The following is a 26,647-nucleotide window of genomic DNA, read 5'->3' on the forward strand; positions in this document are numbered from 1 at the left end:
TTCCCAATTTTATTTGAGTTCGAACTCGAATTGAAACTCAAAAATTTTAAATTTTTTGGATTCAATTTGGTTCGAATTAAAATTCGAGTTCAAGTATTACTAAAAATCTTCGAACATATTCACAATTTGTTTGAATCACTCCAAATTTATTTATTTTAATATATAATTATATCATATTGGTAAAACATTAAAATTTACGAGCGACATGGGAATTATCAAATAAAATAATTTAAACTAAGCTCCGGCTCGGAAAAAAAAAATCTAACATATTCGAATTCGATTCAAAAATTTGAATACGAATCAAATATTTTTCAAACCGACTAAAAAAATTCCCAAACTAGCTCACTTCGTTTGCTACCAGTAAGAAAATGAAGGCAAGGAACAAAAATTGAAGGGGTGCCCCTTTGAGTGACTTTTATTCGACATTCTGCCCTTGAAATTCATATTAATTGATTTATATAGTATAGTTAATATGATTATTACATACAAAAATGATTGTACAATTTTGGTACATTTTATTTATTAATTATATTATATTTTTTTCTAATGATATAATATATTGACATTTTTTGAATAAGTGGTAAAAAAAAGGTGGAGGTTTACATTAAGAAATGTTGCAGTATGTTAAATCTTAATCACGATTAAAAGTTAAAACTATTGTTATTTGAAACCATTAAATTAGAAATTAAAAACATAAAAAATATACCAAACTTTGAAAAATATCAAGCTCACTGCTCAACCAAGATTCGATTTTTAGATTGAATAAATATGATCTAATTTTCAAAAAAACGTCGAGTATATTTCTTCAATACCATGATTAATCTTTACCAAAAGATTGACATGCAAACATAAATATATTGGCTCACTGAAATACTTAGTTTAGAGAAGCTGTTTAATCTTTATTTCTACTTCGTTGAAAAGAACTGTAAATTTTTAACATCTTCTGCAAATCGTTTAATTTGAGCTATAAGCCTACAGAACAAAGATTCTATAGTGTCAAGCATGCTAGATTCAATTCCAGTACAGGTAAGGAGGAGAAGTTTGTGTTATATATTGAACAACTAAATCACAAGAATCAGACGAAATTCAAACACAAAATTCCAGTAAAACTACACAAATTAAGAACAAAAGTTCCAACCAAAAAAATAAATAATTGAAATAGATTGCCAGATATACACTAATGCACAAAAGACCCTTTTCCTAGAAGAAACTGGGATCATATCCATTGGAAGAAGTGGCAAGAATATAGTATGCAACAATGTGTCCAAGAGAACCCCAGGCAAGAACATCGACAATGTTGAATCCGACGGGGTCGTTGGATTTGAGAAGGCTGACGTATTCCTTGGCGCGTTCATCTCCAGCCTCGAAGTGGGAGGCCCCGTTCTGCTCCGGTACCTGTTTGGCTACGTTTTCCCTCTGGAAGGAGAAGAACACGAACCTGCCTAGGAAGAGAGAGAGGCCGGTGCTCAGGCTGATTACTATAGACGGGTTGAGCTCAGCCTTGACGACGAGGCTGATGCAACGTTTCTTGGTGGTGAGAGGGCGGCAGAGGAAAGAAGCGCAGGTGGGCTTGAAGTCTGTTGACTTGTTGAGGGTTCTGAGACCTTGGAAAGTTGGAGTGGAGAAGAGAGTGGAGGCCATGCTTGGAGAAGATATTGAAGCCTCTCTCGAAATTTGGATGAAAAATGGGAATTGGATATGAGGAAGATAAGGTGAGGCTTTTATGTTGGGAAGAGATTTGTGGAGGAAAGAAATGGATTTTGTGAGGAGGAAGTGAGATTTTGGATGGTGAGTTGGCTCTATGTTATTGGTTGCTAATGGATCCGAGATAGTTTTGACGTGGATTCAGGATTTTTAATTACTAGTTTTATAATTATTCGACTAAGAAATGTCACCTTGGGATCCGTGGCGCAATGGTAGCGCGTCTGACTCCAGATCAGAAGGTTGCGTGTTCGATTCACGTCGGGTTCAATCTCCCGATCCCAAACGGGTCTCCTTTTTGCGAGATTTATTTTTATTTTTGAATTAAAGGATAATTTTTATTTTTAAAATTTCACTATATAAAATTATTTATAAGACCGGAAAATTGGGATGGCGACATAACGGGTGGGGAGAGTTTGACCACCCGTTCCGCTCACTTTAGACCCGTTCTAGAAACCCGACTGAGCCCATTTTAGATTAAACTTGCTAAAAATTATATTTTTTTAAAAAAAATTTAGTAATTATATAATAAATAACATTTAAAAATAATAAATCATTAAAATTATTTTTCTAATTTTATATTAATTATATTTTTAATAAATATTATTACAAGTTAGAAGTCTACTACTTTATATTCAACTTATAACAAAATAAAAATCATAATTATATATTTTTCATTTTAAACTCATAATTATAAAATAAAATTATTTCAATCTTCCAGATTTAAAATTAGAGATTAAGATATAATTTTTTTTAATAAATAAATAAAAATAGATTTTTAATATTATAAATACATGTATATGCATATGGACGAGTCCATCAAACCCCAAGATCATCCCGGACCCATTTGTTAACTCGGTTGACCAAGTCTAAACCGCCCCGGTCCTATTTGGCACACTTCCATGTTGCTTAAAATATGAAAAAAAAAGTAAAAGACAACCTCAAAACTCGAAAAATAAAATTTACTGATAAACTAGATTAACTGTATGCTGGTAGATTCATTCACGTAAGCCAAAATATCATGTATAAATGAAAGTTGTCTTTTATAGCAAATAAATAATTAACAGTAGATCTTTTGTGAGAAGGTCTCACAAATCTTTATATGTTAGACGGGTCAACCCTATCGATATTCACAATAAAAAATAATACTCCTACTATAAAAAATAATATTTTTTCATAAATAACCCAAATAAGATATCTTTCTCACAAAATACGACCCGTAAAATCGTCTCACACGAGTTTATGTCAATAACTAAATATAATTTTTCCCAACTCTCCCCCGACAAGTATTTCCTCCCGCGGTCCATCTCATCTTACCGTACATAGTATTCAAATATGCTTTCAATATAGTAAGAATTAATATCGTATGCATGTATGTATGTCTTAAAACAAATCCACGTAAAAACATCAAGCATGATCCATGAACTTGGGAATCATAAGGCCACTCTTGATTGTGTCTGAAAATAAATATTTTTGTATTTTTAGATTAATCTGACTTGATCTAATAATAAGATTTATTCTTAGACTTGATTGACCTAATATAATCTTGATATTTATCTCCTATGATTTGTTTTTGTTATTTATCCCTTATATATAATATCTTAGATTTGAATAGAGTCTTATTCCTAATAAACTCTTGTTTCCATGTTTGTAGGATTTTGTTCTTATAGAAAGATAATTAGATCAAGATATGAAGAACTATATATATCGAATATTGAGATAAGAACGAGAGGACTTGGAGATGGACTTTTACGCAGTTGCTGGAGCTTTTTCTGAACTTGCACAAGTTCAATATAGGAGATGTTCATGTTGAATAATTTGAGTGATTGATTCACGTTTATGCCGTGTTGCTGATTAGTGTTGAAGACACGTGAAGAACAACACTGACGTAGAGTGTTATTCTATTATTTGTTTTAAGCAACTTCGGTTTATGCATCTAGTCTTAGTTTGGTTGATTTTGACACATTTTAATTCATTAGAGTGTCTTGAAATTTGGTTTTGTTATACTCACTAGTATTGCTTTGTTATAAACGATTTACATATTTTTCTAGTGAATTTTTGTCATGAGACATAAAAACTTGTGCCTATTTATTCAAGTTATACTTGTGCGTTAAATAATTAATTTCCGCTGCATATTGTGTGCTTGTGTTGATAACACCAGAGTACGACACTAACTTCTGATACACATAATATATTAATTTTTTGTACGTTTATGATCAACAGCCCCTTTTCAGTATTTTCTTCCCCGATAATCAATTTACGAATCAATTTCCTAACTAGAAACAAGGACCTAACAGTCCTAAATCACATCGCAACTACATGAGACGAATCATCGGAGCCAACTGCACTTGTACATCACGAAAAATCGAATTCTTCTCATAATTTCTCATAGAACAATGAACAAATTAAACATCGGATTTGAGGAATGAGATCTCTTGGCTAAAATGAATACTGGAGACAACGAAACGTGGGAGGCATAAGAGAAATCATTACAAAGAAAAATATCGAATGGAGTTACGAGAAAACTAAGTACACGTGGAAACTCTTTAAATGAGCTGCATTGACAACACAAGGAAAGCAGCTAGAAGAAACAGCATTGGAAAAAGTTCAGACATTCTACAACTGCCATTTGCATTAGCAAATTTATCGGACAGTGAAGCTGACGGTGATACTGCAGGGCATTCTAGACCCAGCTTCCCTTCTCGGCACTCGCTGGCAAATAGACCTGGTGGGTACTTTCCATAAAGATTAATATAGCTGAACATGGTAGAAGCACAATCATTTGATAGGTCATTCAAATGATCGGCAAATGGACAGGAAAAGTCTTTAAATGCCGGACAGCATAGGTTGGGCGGGTATTCGGGTCCCTTGCACTTGCTGGTGATGATGGTGTAGTTCTGGAACTCAAAGTTGTCAGGGCAAGCTGAGGAAACCAAATATAAACCAACCAATCAGCTCAAACTTTGATATATTGAGCTTTTCTGATGTCATTAATCTTTAAGATAAAATCAAACCATAGTTTGTAAATTTGGATTGTAATACAATGATCTTGTTGGTCTATCAGTTCATATACCTAGCAATATGCTGAAATTAACAGGAATGATGAGAATCACTTGACAAAAGTATCTTGCAGTACTTGAACGAAACCATCTACCAGTACTCAGAGCCATTACCAAATCTTAGTAGCACAAAAATTCTTCAGTCTCAAGATGAACTACCATAAAGTGAAGTGTTTCCTCTAATTAGAGAACAAATGAAGAAGAGGGCCACACTCAGCCTAATTCCAAAAACTGTTGGAAATTATAGGGTTTTGGAAGCAAGAAAAATGGCTACTGTAATGTGGGAAGAGCGACAGCTTCATTTTTTTGGTCGAGCCAAAAGTTAAAAAAAAATTTCCTTAAGACGACAAGACATTGACTTGCTACGCTAAGCTGCTCATGGTTATTGGTAATTCGTCTCCAAAGATAAGACACCACTATTTCAAAAAAGTATCAATATAAATCATTAAAGTTATTAACAAAATATATTTAGATGCCATAGCCCATTAAACACAAACTATCAATAATCCAATACCAAGGCCCATTTACTACTGTATCGCCTAAGCTCCTCCAGCTGAAAGTGAAAGTCGAAAACAACTTGAAATTTTTCTAGTACAAGGCCAATGCCCATTGTACATTCATTTTTCTAAATCAAGTTCAATCATTTAGCGGTTGAAGCACTAAGATCTTTACCAGCGTATATATCATGGGTTTTTTTTTAAAAAAAAAAGAAGAAAAGTAAAGCACCATATTTCAAGATTTTCATTTGTACCAAATAATCTCAACCTGTAATAGATTTGGCAAGTGAGAAGGCGAAAAAGGTCAAGAAAATATAAGAAACGTACGTTTCTTTGCCTGAAGAAGCCTCCTCTCACTTAAAATTTGAGATCCAAATATACCATCTGCATCAAGTTAACAAAAACAAACAGACCATTAGCACTTAAAAAAGAAAATCCATTAAAAAATTGGATTGATGAACAGAAACTCACAAACCTGAAATGAAAGTGGAGGCTGATAGGGCAGTGAAAAGAGACAAACATAGAACAAAAACCAAACAACAATTCATCTGACACGAACCCATTATTCGCGGGGTATAATTTAATCGATTCTTACACGGATACACGGTCATCAACATAAACAACACAGATTTCAGGTACAAATCGTGCATAAAACCCCAGAAAAATCTCCCGAGAGCTGAATTCCGATAATTACGAATCAGATCTCCGATTGTGCAGTAGCTTGGAATGAATCTAGCCAAGTATCTACCTGCCGTAACTGTATATGTTAAATGTAGGTGTGGGGTGTGTGCAGGTAAGATAACATGGAAAGCACACAGCGAGGTGCCAGTTTTCGACGCGGAAAAGGGTGAAGTCGATTCCTCTTTGAGCAGGTAAACCTTCAAGGTTGGACATTTTTATATTTTCGAATCATTAATCCCTAAGATCATAGGGAACGTACAAGTTACCAATTATTAGTTGAAAGCCGTGAAATTATACAAATACAATTGAAATAAACTATTCTGAAAATTTCTTTGAGTAACTTATTCATCTTGAAATTCCAATGTTGGAAAACCTATTTAATATTATTTTAGTGTATATAAATAAAATGTTGATTAAAAAATTATAGTTAATAATTTACTCAATAAATATTAACACCTTTGTTTTTTATATTATAACAAAAAATAGAACAAAATCGTATTTTAAATTTGATAAAAATACAAAATGATAAAGTGAGAAGTCAAAAAGTTATAATAAAATGAGAATGAAAATAAAAATATGCGGTCACATATGCACACATCACGTGCCAATAAGCCAATAAGCGGTAGTTTATATTATAGACCCGACTGGGAAACTCGATAATAAAAACTTAAAAGCCAATATGTATATTATTTTTTAAAAGCAAAAATTTGTGTGAGACGGTCTCACGGGTCATATTTGTGAGACGGATATTTTATTTGGANTTCCTAATAAACTCTTGTTTCCATGTTTGTAGGATTTTGTTCTTATAGAAAGATAATTAGATCAAGATATGAAGAACTATATATATCGAATATTGAGATAAGAACGAGAGGACTTGGAGATGGACTTTTACGCAGTTGCTGGAGCTTTTTCTGAACTTGCACAAGTTCAATATAGGAGATGTTCATGTTGAATAATTTGAGTGATTGATTCACGTTTATGCCGTGTTGCTGATTAGTGTTGAAGACACGTGAAGAACAACACTGACGTAGAGTGTTATTCTATTATTTGTTTTAAGCAACTTCGGTTTATGCATCTAGTCTTAGTTTGGTTGATTTTGACACATTTTAATTCATTAGAGTGTCTTGAAATTTGGTTTTGTTATACTCACTAGTATTGCTTTGTTATAAACGATTTACATATTTTTCTAGTGAATTTTTGTCATGAGACATAAAAACTTGTGCCTATTTATTCAAGTTATACTTGTGCGTTAAATAATTAATTTCCGCTGCATATTGTGTGCTTGTGTTGATAACACCAGAGTACGACACTAACTTCTGATACACATAATATATTAATTTTTTGTACGTTTATGATCAACAGCCCCTTTTCAGTATTTTCTTCCCCGATAATCAATTTACGAATCAATTTCCTAACTAGAAACAAGGACCTAACAGTCCTAAATCACATCGCAACTACATGAGACGAATCATCGGAGCCAACTGCACTTGTACATCACGAAAAATCGAATTCTTCTCATAATTTCTCATAGAACAATGAACAAATTAAACATCGGATTTGAGGAATGAGATCTCTTGGCTAAAATGAATACTGGAGACAACGAAACGTGGGAGGCATAAGAGAAATCATTACAAAGAAAAATATCGAATGGAGTTACGAGAAAACTAAGTACACGTGGAAACTCTTTAAATGAGCTGCATTGACAACACAAGGAAAGCAGCTAGAAGAAACAGCATTGGAAAAAGTTCAGACATTCTACAACTGCCATTTGCATTAGCAAATTTATCGGACAGTGAAGCTGACGGTGATACTGCAGGGCATTCTAGACCCAGCTTCCCTTCTCGGCACTCGCTGGCAAATAGACCTGGTGGGTACTTTCCATAAAGATTAATATAGCTGAACATGGTAGAAGCACAATCATTTGATAGGTCATTCAAATGATCGGCAAATGGACAGGAAAAGTCTTTAAATGCCGGACAGCATAGGTTGGGCGGGTATTCGGGTCCCTTGCACTTGCTGGTGATGATGGTGTAGTTCTGGAACTCAAAGTTGTCAGGGCAAGCTGAGGAAACCAAATATAAACCAACCAATCAGCTCAAACTTTGATATATTGAGCTTTTCTGATGTCATTAATCTTTAAGATAAAATCAAACCATAGTTTGTAAATTTGGATTGTAATACAATGATCTTGTTGGTCTATCAGTTCATATACCTAGCAATATGCTGAAATTAACAGGAATGATGAGAATCACTTGACAAAAGTATCTTGCAGTACTTGAACGAAACCATCTACCAGTACTCAGAGCCATTACCAAATCTTAGTAGCACAAAAATTCTTCAGTCTCAAGATGAACTACCATAAAGTGAAGTGTTTCCTCTAATTAGAGAACAAATGAAGAAGAGGGCCACACTCAGCCTAATTCCAAAAACTGTTGGAAATTATAGGGTTTTGGAAGCAAGAAAAATGGCTACTGTAATGTGGGAAGAGCGACAGCTTCATTTTTTTGGTCGAGCCAAAAGTTAAAAAAAAATTTCCTTAAGACGACAAGACATTGACTTGCTACGCTAAGCTGCTCATGGTTATTGGTAATTCGTCTCCAAAGATAAGACACCACTATTTCAAAAAAGTATCAATATAAATCATTAAAGTTATTAACAAAATATATTTAGATGCCATAGCCCATTAAACACAAACTATCAATAATCCAATACCAAGGCCCATTTACTACTGTATCGCCTAAGCTCCTCCAGCTGAAAGTGAAAGTCGAAAACAACTTGAAATTTTTCTAGTACAAGGCCAATGCCCATTGTACATTCATTTTTCTAAATCAAGTTCAATCATTTAGCGGTTGAAGCACTAAGATCTTTACCAGCGTATATATCATGGGTTTTTTTTTAAAAAAAAAAGAAGAAAAGTAAAGCACCATATTTCAAGATTTTCATTTGTACCAAATAATCTCAACCTGTAATAGATTTGGCAAGTGAGAAGGCGAAAAAGGTCAAGAAAATATAAGAAACGTACGTTTCTTTGCCTGAAGAAGCCTCCTCTCACTTAAAATTTGAGATCCAAATATACCATCTGCATCAAGTTAACAAAAACAAACAGACCATTAGCACTTAAAAAAGAAAATCCATTAAAAAATTGGATTGATGAACAGAAACTCACAAACCTGAAATGAAAGTGGAGGCTGATAGGGCAGTGAAAAGAGACAAACATAGAACAAAAACCAAACAACAATTCATCTGACACGAACCCATTATTCGCGGGGTATAATTTAATCGATTCTTACACGGATACACGGTCATCAACATAAACAACACAGATTTCAGGTACAAATCGTGCATAAAACCCCAGAAAAATCTCCCGAGAGCTGAATTCCGATAATTACGAATCAGATCTCCGATTGTGCAGTAGCTTGGAATGAATCTAGCCAAGTATCTACCTGCCGTAACTGTATATGTTAAATGTAGGTGTGGGGTGTGTGCAGGTAAGATAACATGGAAAGCACACAGCGAGGTGCCAGTTTTCGACGCGGAAAAGGGTGAAGTCGATTCCTCTTTGAGCAGGTAAACCTTCAAGGTTGGACATTTTTATATTTTCGAATCATTAATCCCTAAGATCATAGGGAACGTACAAGTTACCAATTATTAGTTGAAAGCCGTGAAATTATACAAATACAATTGAAATAAACTATTCTGAAAATTTCTTTGAGTAACTTATTCATCTTGAAATTCCAATGTTGGAAAACCTATTTAATATTATTTTAGTGTATATAAATAAAATGTTGATTAAAAAATTATAGTTAATAATTTACTCAATAAATATTAACACCTTTGTTTTTTATATTATAACAAAAAATAGAACAAAATCGTATTTTAAATTTGATAAAAATACAAAATGATAAAGTGAGAAGTCAAAAAGTTATAATAAAATGAGAATGAAAATAAAAATATGCGGTCACATATGCACACATCACGTGCCAATAAGCCAATAAGCGGTAGTTTATATTATAGACCCGACTGGGAAACTCGATAATAAAAACTTAAAAGCCAATATGTATATTATTTTTTAAAAGCAAAAATTTGTGTGAGACGGTCTCACGGGTCATATTTGTGAGACGGATATTTTATTTGGATCATCCATGAAAAAGTATAACTTTTTATGCTAAGAGTATTACTTTTTATTGTGAATATGGATAGGGTTGACCCGTCTCACAGATTAAGATCCGTGAGATTGTCTCACATGAGACACACTCATTTTTAAATCCATCCTATTCGTTTTCAATTAAAAAAAAAACTCTAAATATCAAAATGTATGCTTTTTCTAATTCCCTTGATACCATCAACAACTTGATCTAAAATATATTGAAGTGCACCACAAGCTAGATAAATTAAATGGCATATTTTAAATTATAAAATATAATAAAATCTTTGTAAAATTGCATAAAACACAAACATTAATTCTGCCAAGACTTTGTTCGTATGCAACAGGTGAAATTATGAATTAATGATAAGTGTAAAATTATCTTTCCATCAAACTATATAAATCGAATATTCTACGCAAATTAATGATGTCAGCTAATTATGAGTCGGTTATTTACTCACTTTTTCTTTGTTATAGGTAAGATGAATTGGTAGTTTCCAACCAAAAAGGCTTACTAACTTTTCTTTTATTGGATACAGATGGGCTGGTGCCAGCAGGTTCCAGGAAGAGGAACCTTGTAAATCGATCCAAGTTTCCAACACAACAGAATTCAATCTAATTAAACCGAATCTGATTTCCCTTCGCACGCAGTTTTTTTTCTTCCATAAATAACCCCGGCGTACTGTTTTTAATCTAAGATTTGAAGAACATTACAAAATTCAACTCGAATAGATGAGCTGTTTCTATACGAAGAGAATTTAAATAAAAAACTATTATCGTTAATAGTGCAATCAGAACCCAATCCCGATTTAAAGAAATGGGATTTTTCTTATTAGTTCCTCGACTGGCGCTTCAGCTTTCGATTTCAGTCATGACTTCAGAACCGGGCTTTAGTTCTAGAAACCCGATTCCACCAGCAGGGACAATTGACCAAGCCCATTGGCACTCTAAATACTTGACATTAACATCCTCTACCCATTGAATACTGATAAGTGATAACGAGTCGGTCATAAAACATAAGAGTAAAATATAAGCAGCACACGAAACAATACAAGTTCATACACGAAACGATGTCAATAAAAAGTTACCAGAATTGAAACGATGCTTGCAACATTGCACAAAAGGCACAATCAACAAAACCTAAGAGGTTCATGCCTGAAGAAGGTAACAAAAAAGCATAAAATTCCAACAAACATTAATTGAAGAACTCCAAGAAAGGCCTGATTGCACTAGGTCAACGTAAACAAATGAATGGTGTAATATGATTCCATCAACATTACAGTAAAGAAACTAAAATTAAGTCTTTCAACCTCTACCCATATCCCAATAAATATTTCTTTACTCATTTCAAGAGTTTATTTACATCGGACTATGCTCACTATACAGTACCATGTGCATGGCCTAAGGGCATGCAACTGAAAACAAATTGTTGATTTTTACTAATAAAAGTAATGATGTGTATAAAGATTTTCTTCAGCTTAGCTATGTTGCAACGGTGTGGAAAAAGACACCTCAGGCAGTAAAAATGTAAGATGCTGCTATTTCCAGGTCCTCGCACAAATGAGCTATGGTTTTTAATACCAAAATATGGCTACCTGCTGTGGAGTTGAATTCATATCTGATCAACCGCTACTTAACAGAACAATCTGCGCCTCTGTGAAATGAAAGTTCAATATTGCTTAAAGATGATTTGGCAATGACAGAAGTTTAAACGTACTAAAAGACACGAGAAAGGAAAAATAGATGTATCCTTGAACATGTGATGATGGGAGGAGGGAGGGGACAGGGATCGAGAATGATAAGAAATGATTAAAAGTTTACTCTGCTTGGACAAATTACTTACGTGGAATCTGGTTTCCCGTATATTCTCCAGCAACTCGGTAATCTCGAGCTGTTTTATCACTGTAGCTTGTATTAACTGGAACAAACACAAGAATGGGTCAATTCCTCCATTCTAGAATCTTTCAGTAAATAAAGCATGACCTTTACCCGTTTTGTCTTTTCAAGGTCAACTTCGACAGATTTGATCCGATCCAGCGATTGTTCAAGCATTTGCTCCTTCTCTCGTGGAATTTCAGCAGGCTTCTTGTTGATCTGCTCCAACAAATTTTCCAGTCTTTGAAGACGTTGGACACATGGAATGAACCTATCCTCTTCATTAACAGTTTCCGTACCAATGGTCAAGTCTGGTTCATTTTCCAACATATGGGATGGATGTATGTATGTATGTCTCCTCCAATATTCAACGGGCGCATTCCGCGTAACTGAAAAAAGCTTGATGATGATGGATATTAATGTTTTCGTCATACACAGGAAACTTCTCTTCAGAATTTTCTCTTGGATAGCCTCCAACCAATTCATGACTGGAGTACCTAATACAATCAGGAAACGGGGCATCATATGGAATAATGTTCTTAAAATATGGAAATATCAACCAACTTTATCAACATTGGATTTCTTTACCCACTCACATCATCAAGGCAGAACAATTGTATCGTGTTAAATATGGAAGGAAAAAAGAGACTTAAGCATGGATGCAACAACTATGCCAAAATGCATGGTCGGTCAACTGAACATTTTCAAAAATGTCCAAGCAATAATATCACACATCAAATTACAGTAATTTAAAACCAGTATGATAATATTGTAAAACAGACCTTCAATATTTGGTCTTGCACAGCCATTTGAATATCCAACACGGTCAATATTGAAAAACTTGTTTTCCCCTCCTTGTTCATGGTCACTATCTTTATCTGCTGAACTAAAGCAATCATCACAGCTATAATATATACAAGGATCGGATGTACTGGCCTACACCAATCAGAATTTTTCATCCACGTGAGTAAAAATGCAAGCAACTACACAGGGACAATCCACCAGTGCGATAGTGACAAGGGTGTAGGAGAAACATGCCATACATCACATGATAAGGACGTTGGTGGAGCAGGAACAAGTATACATAAAAAACAAAGAAACACCATAACAAATTAATCATTTTAAGTTTCCCGTAATCAAACTCACCTCTTCATGAACAGGGTCCAGTCTTGGGGACAAGGGTCCCGCGTGTCTAGATGGAGAACAAGGATCCTCAGAAAGTGATCCTGATTCAAATGTGTGTGTATTACTGCTTCTCCCCTGATAATTAAACAGTCAGTATCGGTAAATTGTAGAGTTTTTACTTGAACCAGATTCAAATTTGTTGCATTTATCACCTTCAGTGATCGGGTCCTACTGCATGAGTGAATTTTCTGTTGGTCATTTGCTAATTGAGATATCTGCCTTAACACAGGTGCTTCTGCATTATATACAAGCTAGAAATAGACAGTCGAACTACCTTGCAAAAGAAAGTAAGTCACAAGTTCAAGAACAACAAGGGGGTAAATCTACCTTCATTACTTCAGGATCATTCCAAGGACCCTTATTAGACCTCAGGCAACCTCCCTCAACATTGCAAATGCATGATCCTCCCAAAAAGACAGGTAACTGGCTGTAAATTTTTTTAAAAATAGAAAGAAAGATGCATATCATATTTTTTTATTGGAAGTCATATTTGAGGTAGAAACAGAGTCAAGTGAACCTAGGGTCGATGATTTCCAGTAGTTTCCACGTAGATTTAGGGTCCAAAACCTGTTACAAAGTGAACAAATACATGCAATTAAATGGAATTGCAGTAAATAGAAATAGACAGCAATGTTTGAACAAACTACACATATCCTTTACGCGGATCTTTGCAATAGTTTTAGCATCCAAAAACTTCTGTGCAGCAGGCCAAAGAACCTTCTTGAAGCCTGGTCCAGCATTAACAATATACATGCAATGTAGTGTCTGCAAAAAGTTGGGCACACACAAATCAAATAGATAACTACTGATGTCTGAAAAAGATATTTCTGATTTGAAACAAAATCGACTTCAGAGAACAAAAGTACCTCTGGATAGTAACTGTTGTCAATCTTTGCCATGGCTGCTAATAGACTGGCTGCGGTCTGTGTGAAATTTTTAACCCCCTAGAGTCACCATCCATGAAATTATTTTAAAATGAATCGCCAAATACTCGAAGCATTTTCATTATTAACAAAAAAAAATCTATAGAAATTTCAGTATTTTGGGACAATCAACAGGTTAACAATCTAATAACAATGACAAATAATCCTGAGGCTAAAAAATTAATTTTGGACCCTACAAACTGAAGGAAATATTTTATTCAGGTGACACATGAGTAATTCAAAGTAAAGTAGAAACGAACATCATAATTCTTAAATTTGAAGGTTAAATCGACAAACCAGGCCATGTACGTCCAAAATTGTAGTTGTTGAACAGATTCTTCTCTTTTCAGCAATGGAACAAGCTTGGAACTTCTCATATATAGCCCTTTCAAATTCCTGAACATGATATTTCAAGTATCGTTCAATTGAAGTGATGCGCATCAGTTTGCTAGGGTGAGCTTTTCCAAGCCTTTCAATGTAAACAGGTCTTCCTTCTCTATCGACTCCATGATATCCTTGGGGATAATATTGCAAGACTTCATCCAGCTCCTCGAATTCAAAGTCCTGAAAGCCAGTAGTTTGTGGGTAACATATGACAGCATAGTGCTATAATCACAAAGACGCTCTGTTAAAAAATCAGAGTTCCATAGGGTAATCACGATCACATGGCAAGCACAGGATCAAATTGGGGAATGAAAAAAAAAATTAAAACTCCGTCTCCTAGTTTACTGTGTGCTATATATTTACCTCCAGTATTGTGTCGGCTCCGAATTTTTTCCTCCAGTTAAGCATTTCTTCCCACATTTTAGTTGTCTTGTCAATGTTGAAGTCTCTAGCTTTTAAAAACCTAGAAATCAGAGTTAGTAAAGTAAGAGTAAATCAATAAGCATCATTGCAGAAAAACATAGAACAAGCTAGGATTCCATTAAATTAAGGACATGAGAGACGAAGAATTTTCGTCTATCTATTATCTTTGTTCTACAAGGGAAAATTTTAGAATCCAGGAAAAGGACACCCCATCTTACAACGATCACACCCAACTCTTGGAAGCTTCTTCAGGATTTACAAGAGATAGAAACTAGTATGCTCATTAAATCGACACATTCAAGAGTCAACTTAACTTCAAGCATCAAAAGAAACGTTGAAAAACTCGTGTTTATTTTTCTTTTCATAATTTCTCCCACGACAAGGAAATTAACTTGCTAACTACATAGGAAAGAAAACAGTGACGAAAAATTTATAACGTTACAGTCTATAAAAGTGTTACAATTTATTTATGAGTCAACTGCTTTAGTCTGAAGCCCCTTGAATTGCAGTATATCACAATCAAACATATTCACGTGAAAATAACTATGTTCAAAGAGGATGGGAGACAATGACCAGAAAAGCTAAAAAAAGACTCACCTCAGCAAAGTATGGTAATCATCAAGTATAACTGGTAATAAATCCTTATCAAGTAGCTTTTGACGCAGTTCGCAGACAGTACTCTCCTCTCTTGCGTCCCGTACATCCTCAATGGAAACAGAAGACACTCTAAAATCAACTTTCCTTTTCCCTCTTTTTTTGAGAGAATGTGTAAGCTTGTTTGAAGCGTTTATAGCTTTCTTCTGTAGAATCCCGTTTTTTGATCTCCTTCTTTCATCTTCAGAATTTTCATAATCTGATTTCCGATCATTCATTTCATCATTCAGCTCCAGTACTTCAAAGCCTAACATATCAAACGATGATGTTTGGGGTGAGAATGATTCAGAAGCCCGTTTATAATATGAAAGCACCATGGCCGAGTATTGATGGTGTAAATAAATCGTATAATGAAGAGTAGCTAATGAGCACACACCTGACATATCAGCTGGGTTCAGAAGAAAATACTGGTGCAGAAGGGAAAAAAGCTTGATCCTCAATGTTAAAATATTATTGGTAAAGGACCACCAACTCAAGCAGCACTGCATCTTCAACATAATCAGTGGATATGTAACACATACTTTCATGAATAATAAAATGCGTGAAAGGATCATTTATAAGGAAAGAGAATAATCCAAATTCCAAATATTGAATCATGAAAAGACATAAATTTTTTGTGCATATATCCTGATAGGTTCAAGATGGTATGCGCGGGAGCGCTTTCCTTCCTTTCATAGAGAAATCTCAAAATCTTCTAACAAACAACTCATGTAAATTATGACAGCAATTCACACCAGATCTGGAAAATTTACATTTCAAACTGACTACCACAATTTCATGGTCCGCTAGGGAGAGAACAAGCTATTCCAATCCGTAAAATCCAGTTCCATGAGAAAACTTCATGCTCAAATACTTTTTCTGCATTTTCAGCTCAAAATGCACTAATCAACTGTTGAACCGACACAACGAAAACATTTGATAAAATTACCTTAGTGAAGGACAGAAAATATTCCGTAAATCAGATCACGGAAACAGTAATTTCTCCATCTACGACACCTAAAATCTCCATAAACTTAAACTTCAACAATGTCATTAAGTTCCCTGGATCTCACCCGACGTTTAATCCAAAAACATTTAAAAAATTCTGAAAACAGCAAAATAAACATGCAAATCATACAGTTCCATTGCATAAATCAATTCACGCCAAAGCTATCACGATATAATAACGATAGAAGAAAAGCGAAGAGCAACTTACGAATAAACCTCGGACAATCGATATCAGCTGGATCGCAATCCTCGAACGCCTATTGCATAGATTTTTCTCGCACTTATTTAATGAAGAATCAAAATCACGCAATGCACGACCAAAAATCTTGGAAAACGAGAGTTTTCTCCAAAAACACAAAATTCCCCGAAAAATTTGCCGCGACTGAGATCCAAACCAAAGATCTGACTCTAATTATTTCTCTCTCTATATATATTTGTACAAGATACATGGATGTGTAGCGTATAAATGCTTTTGTGTAGATTTTTTCCTGTTCTGTTATATTTTCTATCTCGACACTCAACCAAAATCTGAAGGTTCCTCCCTCCGCTTATATGACAACCAGTTGTTCCTTATATTCTCTTACGTGTCGTATGCTTCATTTGTACTGAAAAAGGTCATTTCTAGTATCTTTTTTTTCCCACACTAAAATTTATGCGTACGGTATCTTCTAATTTTAACAATATTTTTTAGAATAATATAATTTAATAATATATCACGAATCAATGTTACGAGATGAATAAAAAAATATTATTTTTATGTTAAAAATATTACTTATTAAGATAAAATATAAACAGAGTTAGCTCGTAAACCATCTCACAGAAGACCAACATATATAAACATATAATTCATCTACGTTAATATCTCAAATTTGATACGAGATTTCGATTAATAATAAATCTCTCAACCACGGATATAAACTGGTAACTTAAAAAAATTCAACAGCGGGCTCTAGTTTTGTACCTTCCGATCCAACTGAGGCGGGGTAGAAGAGTTGTATGCTACTTGAGCTACAGACTAGGGATGTTTTTTCCTGGTTTGACCCACTTATTTTTACCCAAAGATGGGAAGTGATCCAGATCACACGTGTCAAATCTTTTCAATATTTTATATTAACATTTCTTATTTATTTATTTATTAACGGTTCTAGTATTATTATTATAAATGATTTTTTTTAAATATATTGTTTGTTTACGTTTAAAAGAATACATTTAAATATTTTTGACATATTATATCTGTAATAATTTTTCAAACAATATGTAACACACATTCGAAACATAATAATTAGAAAGTGAACACACGTGAGAAGTATGTCGGCAAAATTATTAAATCAATTAATTATGACTTCTTTTTTGTCTCTCGGAATTTACGAGAGGAATGGATTATACGTGTGGTGTAGAGTTCGTTGGGGTAGTTTTGGTAGGTTACGGAGTTACGGACTTCTTAAATACACAGTTCACAACAGCTTAGTCTCACCGTTATTAAGGTAAATAACGTTTGACTAAAATTAATCGTGTTTCCTAATTTGATTATGTCTAGTCGTGTTACACATGTAGATCAATGATAAAGTAAAATATATTGAAGAAGGCGAAAATTTGTGTGAGATGGTCTCATGAGTCGTATTTTTGTGATACTGATATCTTATTTGAGTCATCCATGAAAAAGAATAACTTTTATGTTAAGAGACTAAAAGTATTACTTTTTATTGTGAATATCGATAGAGTTGACCCGTCTCACAGATAAAGATCCGTGAGACAGTCTCACAAGAGACCTACTCATTGAAGAATGACAATGATCCATAAATTAAATGACAAATAATAATTTAGTGTACTTTAAAAGATTCACAAATTTTATATATGAAAACTCTCTTAAAATCAATGTTTTCATAATCGGACTGGTGATTGAACCAGTCTATTTTAAAAATACGGTTTAATCGGTCGAATCGGTTCAATTGAACGGTCAGATCGGAAAACTGTTATATTAGATAAAATAATAATATATTTTTAAATTTTAAAAATGTTAAATGTGTAAATAAATAAAAATATATAATTATCCAAGTTTAAAATCTAAACAACATACGTATAATTAATTAGTATGTCTTATATGAGACGGTCTCATGAGTTTATATCTGTGAAACTGATCGATCAGATCCATACATACCGTCAGAAGTAATTTTTTTTGCATGAATTGGGTCGGGTCGGATATCCATTTCACGGTTGATTCGATAGGTTTTAAAAACATTGGATAGAAGGATTCATAAATTTCAAAAACATTTAGTTGCTTGGATTAATTTACATAAATAGTTTCATTCACTGAAAATTCACGTAGATGCAATGATAATTACGAAAAAGTTGAAATACAATCAAAATGATCGTCATTTCAAATTCATCATTTAAATTTATCTTCAAATCAAACGTTCCCACTCAAACACAATCTTATGTTACATTTGAATTTAAAGATTCAGATTTGAAATTCACCATAATTACTAAAAAAAAAAAAAAATTAATCATCATGTGAAATCCAACCTAAATTATATGTTTAAAATCATTAACTTTAAATAGACCGTATTTTAGTTCTGACCTAGGATTTGACTACTTCCAATCCTAGGGTTGTCCAACACTCTCTCTCTGTGTGTGTGTGTGTGTGTATATATATATATATATATTCTGTAAATAGACTGTATTTTAGTTCTGATTACATTACTTGTCTTTATCGTATGTTTTCTACTTCTATCCCACAAGTTTTTTTTACCACAAACAAGAGCATGAAACCCATACGGCTATACGGCCGTTGAACATGAACGTAAGAGCAGTCAGAGACCGAGCCCAACTCGAATATTCTGTTGAACTATTCGAATTTCTTGTTTGTTTATTATTCAAATCTTATATTTATATTTAAATTCAATTTACATCTCGTACCGTCTCCTTCTTTTTTTAATCATGCTGAGTCATTCTGAGTTTTACGAGAAAAGTCCAACATTTTTAATAGTTAAATTACTAATGGAATCGGCTTGAGTATGGCATTACTCGATATAGAGTCATGTGCACTCCAACCTTGGTGAATAAATAGAAATAAACTAGTAAATGGTTGCTAAAATGCAATGTATTACACAACAAAAAGATGATACAGATACTTGCTCCCAAAAAAAAAAAGATGATACAGGTACCAGAATAACTGTAGTACATTAAATCACTTGATTCTCTTGGGAAACAATTTCAATCCACTCCTGGTCAGTGTTGCAACAACTAATATTGGCCTTAATTTATCAAATACATCACAATCAACTTCCCACAAATTCCATACTTTCAAAACTCTCGTCACAAGCATACAATAAATGAAACAATATGACAATATTTGAGCAGAGGAATACTCTGGCCAAACTGCCTACGCAACATACATACTCAAGCCCCTCGATTAAAGATCCACTAGAACAATAATATATTGATATTATATCGAACCCCAGGTGTAAGAAAAGCACATGCCAGTGCCGTCATGACTGCTAGAGGCATAAGGTAAGCACACTTTTCGCAAGGGAACTGCTGTTTTTTCAGCATTAACAAACTTTATGCAACCAAAGGTCAACCCCGAGTTTTTGCCCTTTTCATTCCAAGGCTGCTGTTGAAGGGGGATACAGAACCAGACATTTGAGAGCCTTCCTCCCGAAGTGTGCCGTTGAGCATAGCAAGTTCTCGTAGCTGCTGCTTCTTATAAAAATCTTGAGATTCATCCTGCATTAAGTCATGATGAATCCAGGAAAAATACAAACAGATAAAGAACTAAATCCCATATCTGGTGCTCGGAAAGAGTGGATGCAAGTTACCATTGGCTTAAGCAAATCTTCTAGTATCTCACGTGCCTGCATCAGACGCGCATCTATCATCTCAACTGGAAGTTCTGCCTCGACAAGTATGTGAAGAGGTTCGTTAAGATGCTCATATCCTGGTTTTCCCCTCATTGCCTCTTCCTTCAGATCAAAGTGTCGAAAAATGTTACTTAAGCTAATTGCAAACAAAATAGCTCACGGAGAAAGATGCAAAGTGCAGTATAGCTACGATGATTTGATGGATTAACGCGAATCATAGCTCAATACTCAAAATTTGACTAAACAAAACAAAAAATATGCTGTGGGTTAAACTACAAAGATGAATGATATTTCGAAAGACGAAATTCATCGTCAAGCAGCATATAAGAAGTTGTTCTATAAAAAATTAATAAGTTACTGAATCAATGCACTCTTTGGCAGACAAATCAGACAGGATGAAAACACATGTACAAAGGAAAAAACATAACCATAATTACCCTCACGGGATCCTTTATGCTGCCACGGCCTCTGATCAGAACGCGACACTCAGTAGTTGATTCAACTCGCTTCAAAGAGTTCCCTCTTGGGCCAAGGAGACGACCGACAAAATTGAACTGCAATATAAGACATTATATCAAGTGACAAAATATGCCTAAAAATCAGAGATATAAGAACACCATTTATAGGAAGAGAAATGAATGGTACATTAGGATATTGATCCACTGGAACATCAACACGTATGGTTTGCTTGACTATAAGACCTGATGAGCTACCCTGGGAACCAAGCCAGTTCTGTGTGGAAGAGGGCAGCACCAAACTCGACATCTGCAAGTTATAACTCCAAATGTTGTAAGGAGGCCAACACTAAAATGGTGAGAAGATGATCCCTTTCTTTGTATGCATACATTATTATTCCACATAGCTTAAAATATGTAATGTTTCCATATTATAAGAACCGAGATAACCAAAAATTCAAAACACACAAGGCACAACTGCAAAAACATATATAATTTAAAGATTGAACTGATGGAACATCCCTATGCATGCTTACATCCAAGCAGAAGTAGACTATGGAACAACAAATTAATGGATACCCAGCCCAGTATGATAATTCATATTAAATGAACTTACACACTGAAATAGCATATCATGTAATACAAAAAATGAGGGCTCCCATAGCAAGCTAGTGGAGGAAAGGTTAAGCATCTGTTAGAAGTCAAACAAAGATGTTGGATAATAAAAAAAATAAGCATGCCAAAATCTTTCTGGGAGTCGAAATAGGATGGATATCAAACCACTGTGTAAGTGGCCTCCCTTTCAGGTAATCCATAGACAATTAGCAATAGCTATTACGATAAGTCGCATATCGAATGCCAGATTACTGCAACAGAATGACTCCAACTAATATTGTGAAATTCCAAAATCAATGTGTTCAGCTAATCCTACGACATTCTTGAAATTGCTAGCTTCAAACCACCTGTCATGAGACGGTGGGAACTTTAAGTTATAATGCACCAAGATGGAATAACGAAGTCAGAGTGAAAGTTAAAAGTTAACTTTTCTAAAAAAGTAAAAAATTAGATCAAGTAAATGGTTATGTTAACGGTCAGTATCCATACTTCTGATTGAAATGAAGATGCCCATATGCTCACATTAGCTCCTCCATTTGAATATATTCCTCCTGAAGCCAGGGGGCTTGCATGTTCAAGCCCACTTTGTTCTAAAACTGATGCATTCCCCAACAGTGCAGATACACGCAATATTTCTGCTTCAAAAAGGTCAATTTCCAAGAACAAGATGTACCAGTTAGCATTAGTTAAGAAATTAGTGAGCACTGACCACAATATGGACAGACAAGACCTATGTCAACAGGTTAGTTAAAATCAATACTCCCCACAGTAAAGACAAGGAGATCTAGTGAAGTTAAAAGCTGTAGTAAATCTCCAATTGACCAAATCATAGATATTAGACATCAGTAGTCCATTCATGGTAATAGATAGACCAGGGAGAATAAAATCGACAAAGAACACAGTTTTACCCCTGGGCTTTCAGAAATCTTGTTCAAAATTGAATCGAATAGTTAGTGACTCTATAATGTAAAATATCAAAAAGGTAACTCCAGGACCTAGGAGTCCACTCAGACACATTCACATGGATTGAAAAAAATAAGAGGATAAGAAATAGATGACAGGATCACTTCATATATCAACTGACAATTGATTTCAGCAACCGAGAATGGAAATGTCATCCTAAAGAGGTTTGCCCACTACTTTACTCATACAAAGTCCAGACTTACAATCTTTACTGTTATCAGAACATTAACAAAGAGTCTTACACACAAGTATACCGTTTTTGTTTGTTTCAAGCTTTATAATCATGCACCCTAAAGCAGAATCCAAGAAAAGAACTTTTAAAAGATACAGTATTAAAGACAACAGATTCTACATTTCAAGGATATTCCATTACACTATTTTTGACAGAATAAGCACTAAGAAAAAGGGAAATAAAGAACTCCAACTAATTAACAACAAAGCATTAGAGATGCTTGGACTGTATGTAATCCGTCAGTCTTAACTGTCCTCCAGAATCAAGACAAGCCTCAAAAAATATATCCCAGCAAAAAGAAATCACAGCCAAAAGCATTTACGGAATAATAGATACTTGTGCACTGACAATTGACAAACCTAAGCCGACAGATAATAATTTGAAAACCGCACAATCAGCAATGATAGCTCCATTAATTATTTGAATACCACATACATGCACATAATTTAAGGCAAGTGGGATGGACAAATAAAGGTTCAACCCAAAAAGCCGATAGACCTTAGGAAGCAGTTGTATTTTGGCAATGAACTGTATTCACCCAGATATTCCATTCTCTAATCACTCCATAAGAAAAGGCAATTTATATTTTGCAAATTCGATGAAGTTGTATCAAGGCCAGTTTGTACTAAATAATTTATCTTATTATGTCTTGATCAGCAGGATGGAGAGAGAAATTCAATGGATGGATGTACAGAATAAACAGGTTGTGCAACAACACAAGGACAATAAGGATGTGTCACCAAGTATAAGGTCAGCTGTACATCCACATCACACAATCATACAACCATTTCGATCATAATTGTGTCTAAAATTTTCCACTCTGCCCCTCAATCATTTGATTGCTGATGCATCCTTCTTTTGTCTTATCATTTTATGCTAGCTGTTTGGGGCTTACTTTCATCTTGTTCTTTTACCTTCCCAGTAACTTGAGATATCAATTTTCCCATATAAAATCTAGTGTCTTTCAAATAGATCGTAACAATCACCGTCCGCGCAGCAATGGCCTCTGACTAGAAAGTCAGAGCTTAAAATTCACCAGCTATATGGTCACTGATGAACATTGAGCATATTGATCTATACTCAATCTCAGGTGAAAAAAGTTCTTTCTCGATCTTGTGGTATTTTTATTTGATTTTCAGAAAGGGAAATTAAGAGACATTGGTCAAAATGAAATGTCTAGTAAAGCAGTGATTCTACCAAGCTTTCCAATTGCTAAGTACAAAGTTTGGAACTGATGGTCACAGTTGTTCCTAGGTACTTAAGACGTGGATAAAGATTGATGAAATGTGATGACCTTTGACCTCCACCCCCGGTAAATGTTGCATCAAGTGCATATAGACCCAAAAGATAAACTATTTTTCATTATTATCATTAACATTCCACAACAGATCATGTGCTCTCTAATCTGAACTAGTAAAACAAACCGGTAATGAGCTTATTAAGTCCTATTGTTGATTACCAGAAGTTGTTACTTCTGCATAAAGCCTAATAGACGTCAAAATCTCTATTTTTCAAGCTCTTCTTTGAAATAAACATGAGTAAATCTTATATGATAAAAGTTAAATTTAAATTTAAAATGATAAAAAACAGGAATTTCTTATGCATCTCCCACACCATTCCCAAAAGAGATTTTTTCCTTTTTTTCAAAAGCTAGTTTCGTGCTTATAATTGTTACTCTGATGAGATTTGGTGCAATCAAGCATTGGCCTGAAGGAGACAATGTACTCAAACCATATAAACAGAAAGTGTTCCATTTTACACGTTCTAATCTCTAAGGTGGCAATGAGATTGTTCAAGGATGTCTATATTATTTTTGAACCAAAGATACATGTGGAATTATTTATCTCACCTTGATTCAGTAACCGGTAGATATTTGGTAGCACAGCCATAAATGGATTGAGTTTGTTCCTTTCTGCAAACAACTCAGATAAATACCTGACGAATTGGAAACCTTTAGGTGTCAGCCTTACCAATAGTAATGTAAGAAAGAAGAAAAGGTGACCCAAAAAATGATTAAATCACCAAGATCTGCTTTGAACTTTTATGCTTGGATAAAAATAAAGTGATTCAGTTCACACTTGAGGATTAAAAAACACCACAGGAGAAGAAAAATCCTGCATCAAATTACTGGTTGAGTAAATCGACATTCATGTTCCCGGTCCAGCCCCGGAGGTCTTTGCTAAGTTTTTTTCATTTGTAAAATTTTGCAGATTGTAAAGACTATGGATGTTATGGATTCTTATTCTAATTGACTTCGTTTTTTGGAGCATCCAGGGAAACTGGAGAAAGGTTTGGTCCCATTTCCTAGCATGTGGCAAAAAGAAAATGGATCAAGTAACGTGTTCCTTTGACCAAGGAAATAATCTCTTATCGGCATGGCTACTACTTTTTTCTTTCTCCCAGTTTCCCCAAAAATTGATTCAGCGGTTGCATAACAATCTTTATTCGAATGACCACACAAATGATTCACTGGAATAGGATTAAATATAAAGTCCTATTCTTTGCTCATCTCAAAGTTAAATCTAAATTATACAAGGAAGATGATAATCAAATATCGAAAGAATAAAAAAAAAACTCACTGCATATCAAACATGATTCTACTTAATATAGAAACAGTCTCAAAATGAATATCCATCCAGAGCTGACATCACCGATTCAATCACATAAACACGGACGAAAATCGAGCCACATATTTCTGAAAGATCTACTGTAAAATTCAACATAAACCAATTGATACAACAAACACAGCAAGCAGGAAACCGAAAATTACTTTTCCTGCTCCACTATAGCAGAGGTGGAGCGAATCCCGGCAGCCGCGGAGATGTGTGGAGAGTGAGGTGCGGATGGAGACGGTGAGTACGCCATGTACCTGCCAGAAGACATCGTTCCCGGCGGCGATGATGACGACCGCGGCGAAAACCCAACACACAACAAACTATACTGTACCAGTATAAGCAGGCGGCAGATTTATGGGTAATAATTGAATGGAGGGTAGGGGTAGGGCGTCGGTATAGCAAAAGCTAAACGTGGAAGGGGGAAGAAAAATGTGACTGGAGGGGTGCCTATTTATTCAAGTGATGGAAACAGGTAATTGTACTGCTCTTGTGTTTTTTTCTTACAGCCGTGACCTGATTTGCCACTCCTGAAAGCAAAGTTGAAATACAACCAATAAATTTATATTGTGTTACACTTCATATCAACATTTTGTATAAAAATAAACACGAATTCGAGTAACAGTATACTCCCTTGTCATTCACAAACAAACATATATATTCAAATAAATTATTATTATTTTATAAAAAAAATTTATTGGAAGTGTCTGATGTATTTAATTGATAATAATATATATTAGTAAGAAAAAAAATAAAATATAAACAAAGTCTTTAAATCTTGTGCTTGTTATGGCTGTAAATAGTGAGAGAGCAGAGTCGAGATGAAAATTATTAAAATAAATAAAATAATGAAATAAGCAAACGAAGGCAATTTATGCATGACAAGTAATTCATGTTTTATAATTTCAAAAATACTAGTTACTCTGCACATGTAATGTGTGTGTACAGTCTTTTTTATCATTATCGATGGACTAAAGTGAAATTTGACAAATTATGGGGAGACTAAATTGATATTTGAATTGTTGAATTAAAAAAATAAAAATAAAAGTGTGTTGAAATCTAATAAATAAAAACAACAACAACAACAAAAATGTAATATTAATATCATATAAAGGTAAAGTTGGAAGAAAAAATCGATGTCTTTCTTAAATAATTACTATCAAGTCTTCAATTTTAATAAAATATAATAGATATTCAAAATGAGACGAAAACTGGGCTGGCCTGTTTGGGCCTCAGCCTCCCTCGATCATCGATGATTCGGCCAACCATCTTTTTCTTTGAATTTCATGTTCATACATTTTGACACGTTTGATTATTATATATATATTCTTTTCCCCGGCACACCTCCATTTTTGTTTCTATTATTGACTTTAGGAGGAGCGATTTCCGCATGACTT

At 34.3% G+C, this 26,647-nt stretch overlaps 5 protein-coding genes and 1 non-coding gene across 6 annotated transcripts; 1 reads left to right on the forward strand and 5 right to left on the reverse strand.

Moving 5' to 3' along the window:
- Positions 1 to 1,027: 1,027 nt before the first annotated feature.
- On the reverse strand, positions 1,028 to 1,712 carry LOC140980469 (photosystem I reaction center subunit V, chloroplastic-like). Its single transcript, XM_073446293.1, has one exon. The coding sequence runs from the start codon at positions 1,639 to 1,641 to the stop codon at positions 1,201 to 1,203; it is 441 nt and encodes a 146-aa protein (XP_073302394.1). The 5' UTR covers positions 1,642 to 1,712; the 3' UTR covers positions 1,028 to 1,200.
- A 187-nt stretch (positions 1,713 to 1,899) lies between these two features.
- TRNAW-CCA (transfer RNA tryptophan (anticodon CCA)) lies at positions 1,900 to 1,971 on the forward strand. The gene has a single exon. It is a non-coding gene; the product is annotated as a tRNA-Trp (tRNA).
- A 2,062-nt stretch (positions 1,972 to 4,033) lies between these two features.
- Positions 4,034 to 6,158, reverse strand: LOC140980258 (GPI-anchored protein LLG1-like). The gene is made up of 3 exons (XM_073445987.1): positions 5,733 to 6,158; positions 5,585 to 5,641; positions 4,034 to 4,624 (listed from the first exon to the last, which is right to left on the reverse strand). The coding sequence occupies exons 1-3, from the start codon at positions 5,905 to 5,907 to the stop codon at positions 4,248 to 4,250; spliced, it is 609 nt and encodes a 202-aa protein (XP_073302088.1). The 5' UTR covers positions 5,908 to 6,158; the 3' UTR covers positions 4,034 to 4,247.
- A 1,251-nt stretch (positions 6,159 to 7,409) lies between these two features.
- Positions 7,410 to 9,534, reverse strand: LOC140980261 (GPI-anchored protein LLG1-like). Its single transcript, XM_073445990.1, has 3 exons — positions 9,109 to 9,534; positions 8,961 to 9,017; positions 7,410 to 8,000 (listed from the first exon to the last, which is right to left on the reverse strand). The coding sequence occupies exons 1-3, from the start codon at positions 9,281 to 9,283 to the stop codon at positions 7,624 to 7,626; spliced, it is 609 nt and encodes a 202-aa protein (XP_073302091.1). The 5' UTR covers positions 9,284 to 9,534; the 3' UTR covers positions 7,410 to 7,623.
- Positions 9,535 to 11,318: 1,784 nt separating this feature from the next.
- LOC140980970 (phosphatidylinositol/phosphatidylcholine transfer protein SFH13-like) lies at positions 11,319 to 16,697 on the reverse strand. The gene is made up of 14 exons (XM_073447137.1): positions 15,903 to 16,697; positions 15,470 to 15,773; positions 14,813 to 14,912; positions 14,363 to 14,629; positions 14,009 to 14,086; positions 13,803 to 13,907; positions 13,660 to 13,709; positions 13,470 to 13,569; positions 13,295 to 13,393; positions 13,104 to 13,217; positions 12,740 to 12,893; positions 12,072 to 12,454; positions 11,926 to 12,000; positions 11,319 to 11,736 (listed from the first exon to the last, which is right to left on the reverse strand). Exons 1-14 carry the CDS (start codon positions 16,078 to 16,080, stop codon positions 11,716 to 11,718), a joined length of 2,028 nt encoding a protein of 675 aa, XP_073303238.1. The 5' UTR covers positions 16,081 to 16,697; the 3' UTR covers positions 11,319 to 11,715.
- A 2,977-nt stretch (positions 16,698 to 19,674) lies between these two features.
- LOC140980986 (KH domain-containing protein At5g56140-like) lies at positions 19,675 to 25,698 on the reverse strand. The gene is made up of 7 exons (XM_073447160.1): positions 25,409 to 25,698; positions 24,488 to 24,573; positions 21,933 to 22,078; positions 21,019 to 21,138; positions 20,811 to 20,927; positions 20,332 to 20,475; positions 19,675 to 20,239 (listed from the first exon to the last, which is right to left on the reverse strand). Exons 1-7 carry the CDS (start codon positions 25,519 to 25,521, stop codon positions 20,090 to 20,092), a joined length of 876 nt encoding a protein of 291 aa, XP_073303261.1. The 5' UTR covers positions 25,522 to 25,698; the 3' UTR covers positions 19,675 to 20,089.
- Between the last annotated feature and the right edge of the window lie 949 nt (positions 25,699 to 26,647).

This window comes from Primulina huaijiensis, chromosome 7, assembly GCF_012295235.1.
Source record: "Primulina huaijiensis isolate GDHJ02 chromosome 7, ASM1229523v2, whole genome shotgun sequence".
In the NCBI taxonomy this organism is placed as follows: Eukaryota; Viridiplantae; Streptophyta; class Magnoliopsida; order Lamiales; family Gesneriaceae; genus Primulina; species Primulina huaijiensis.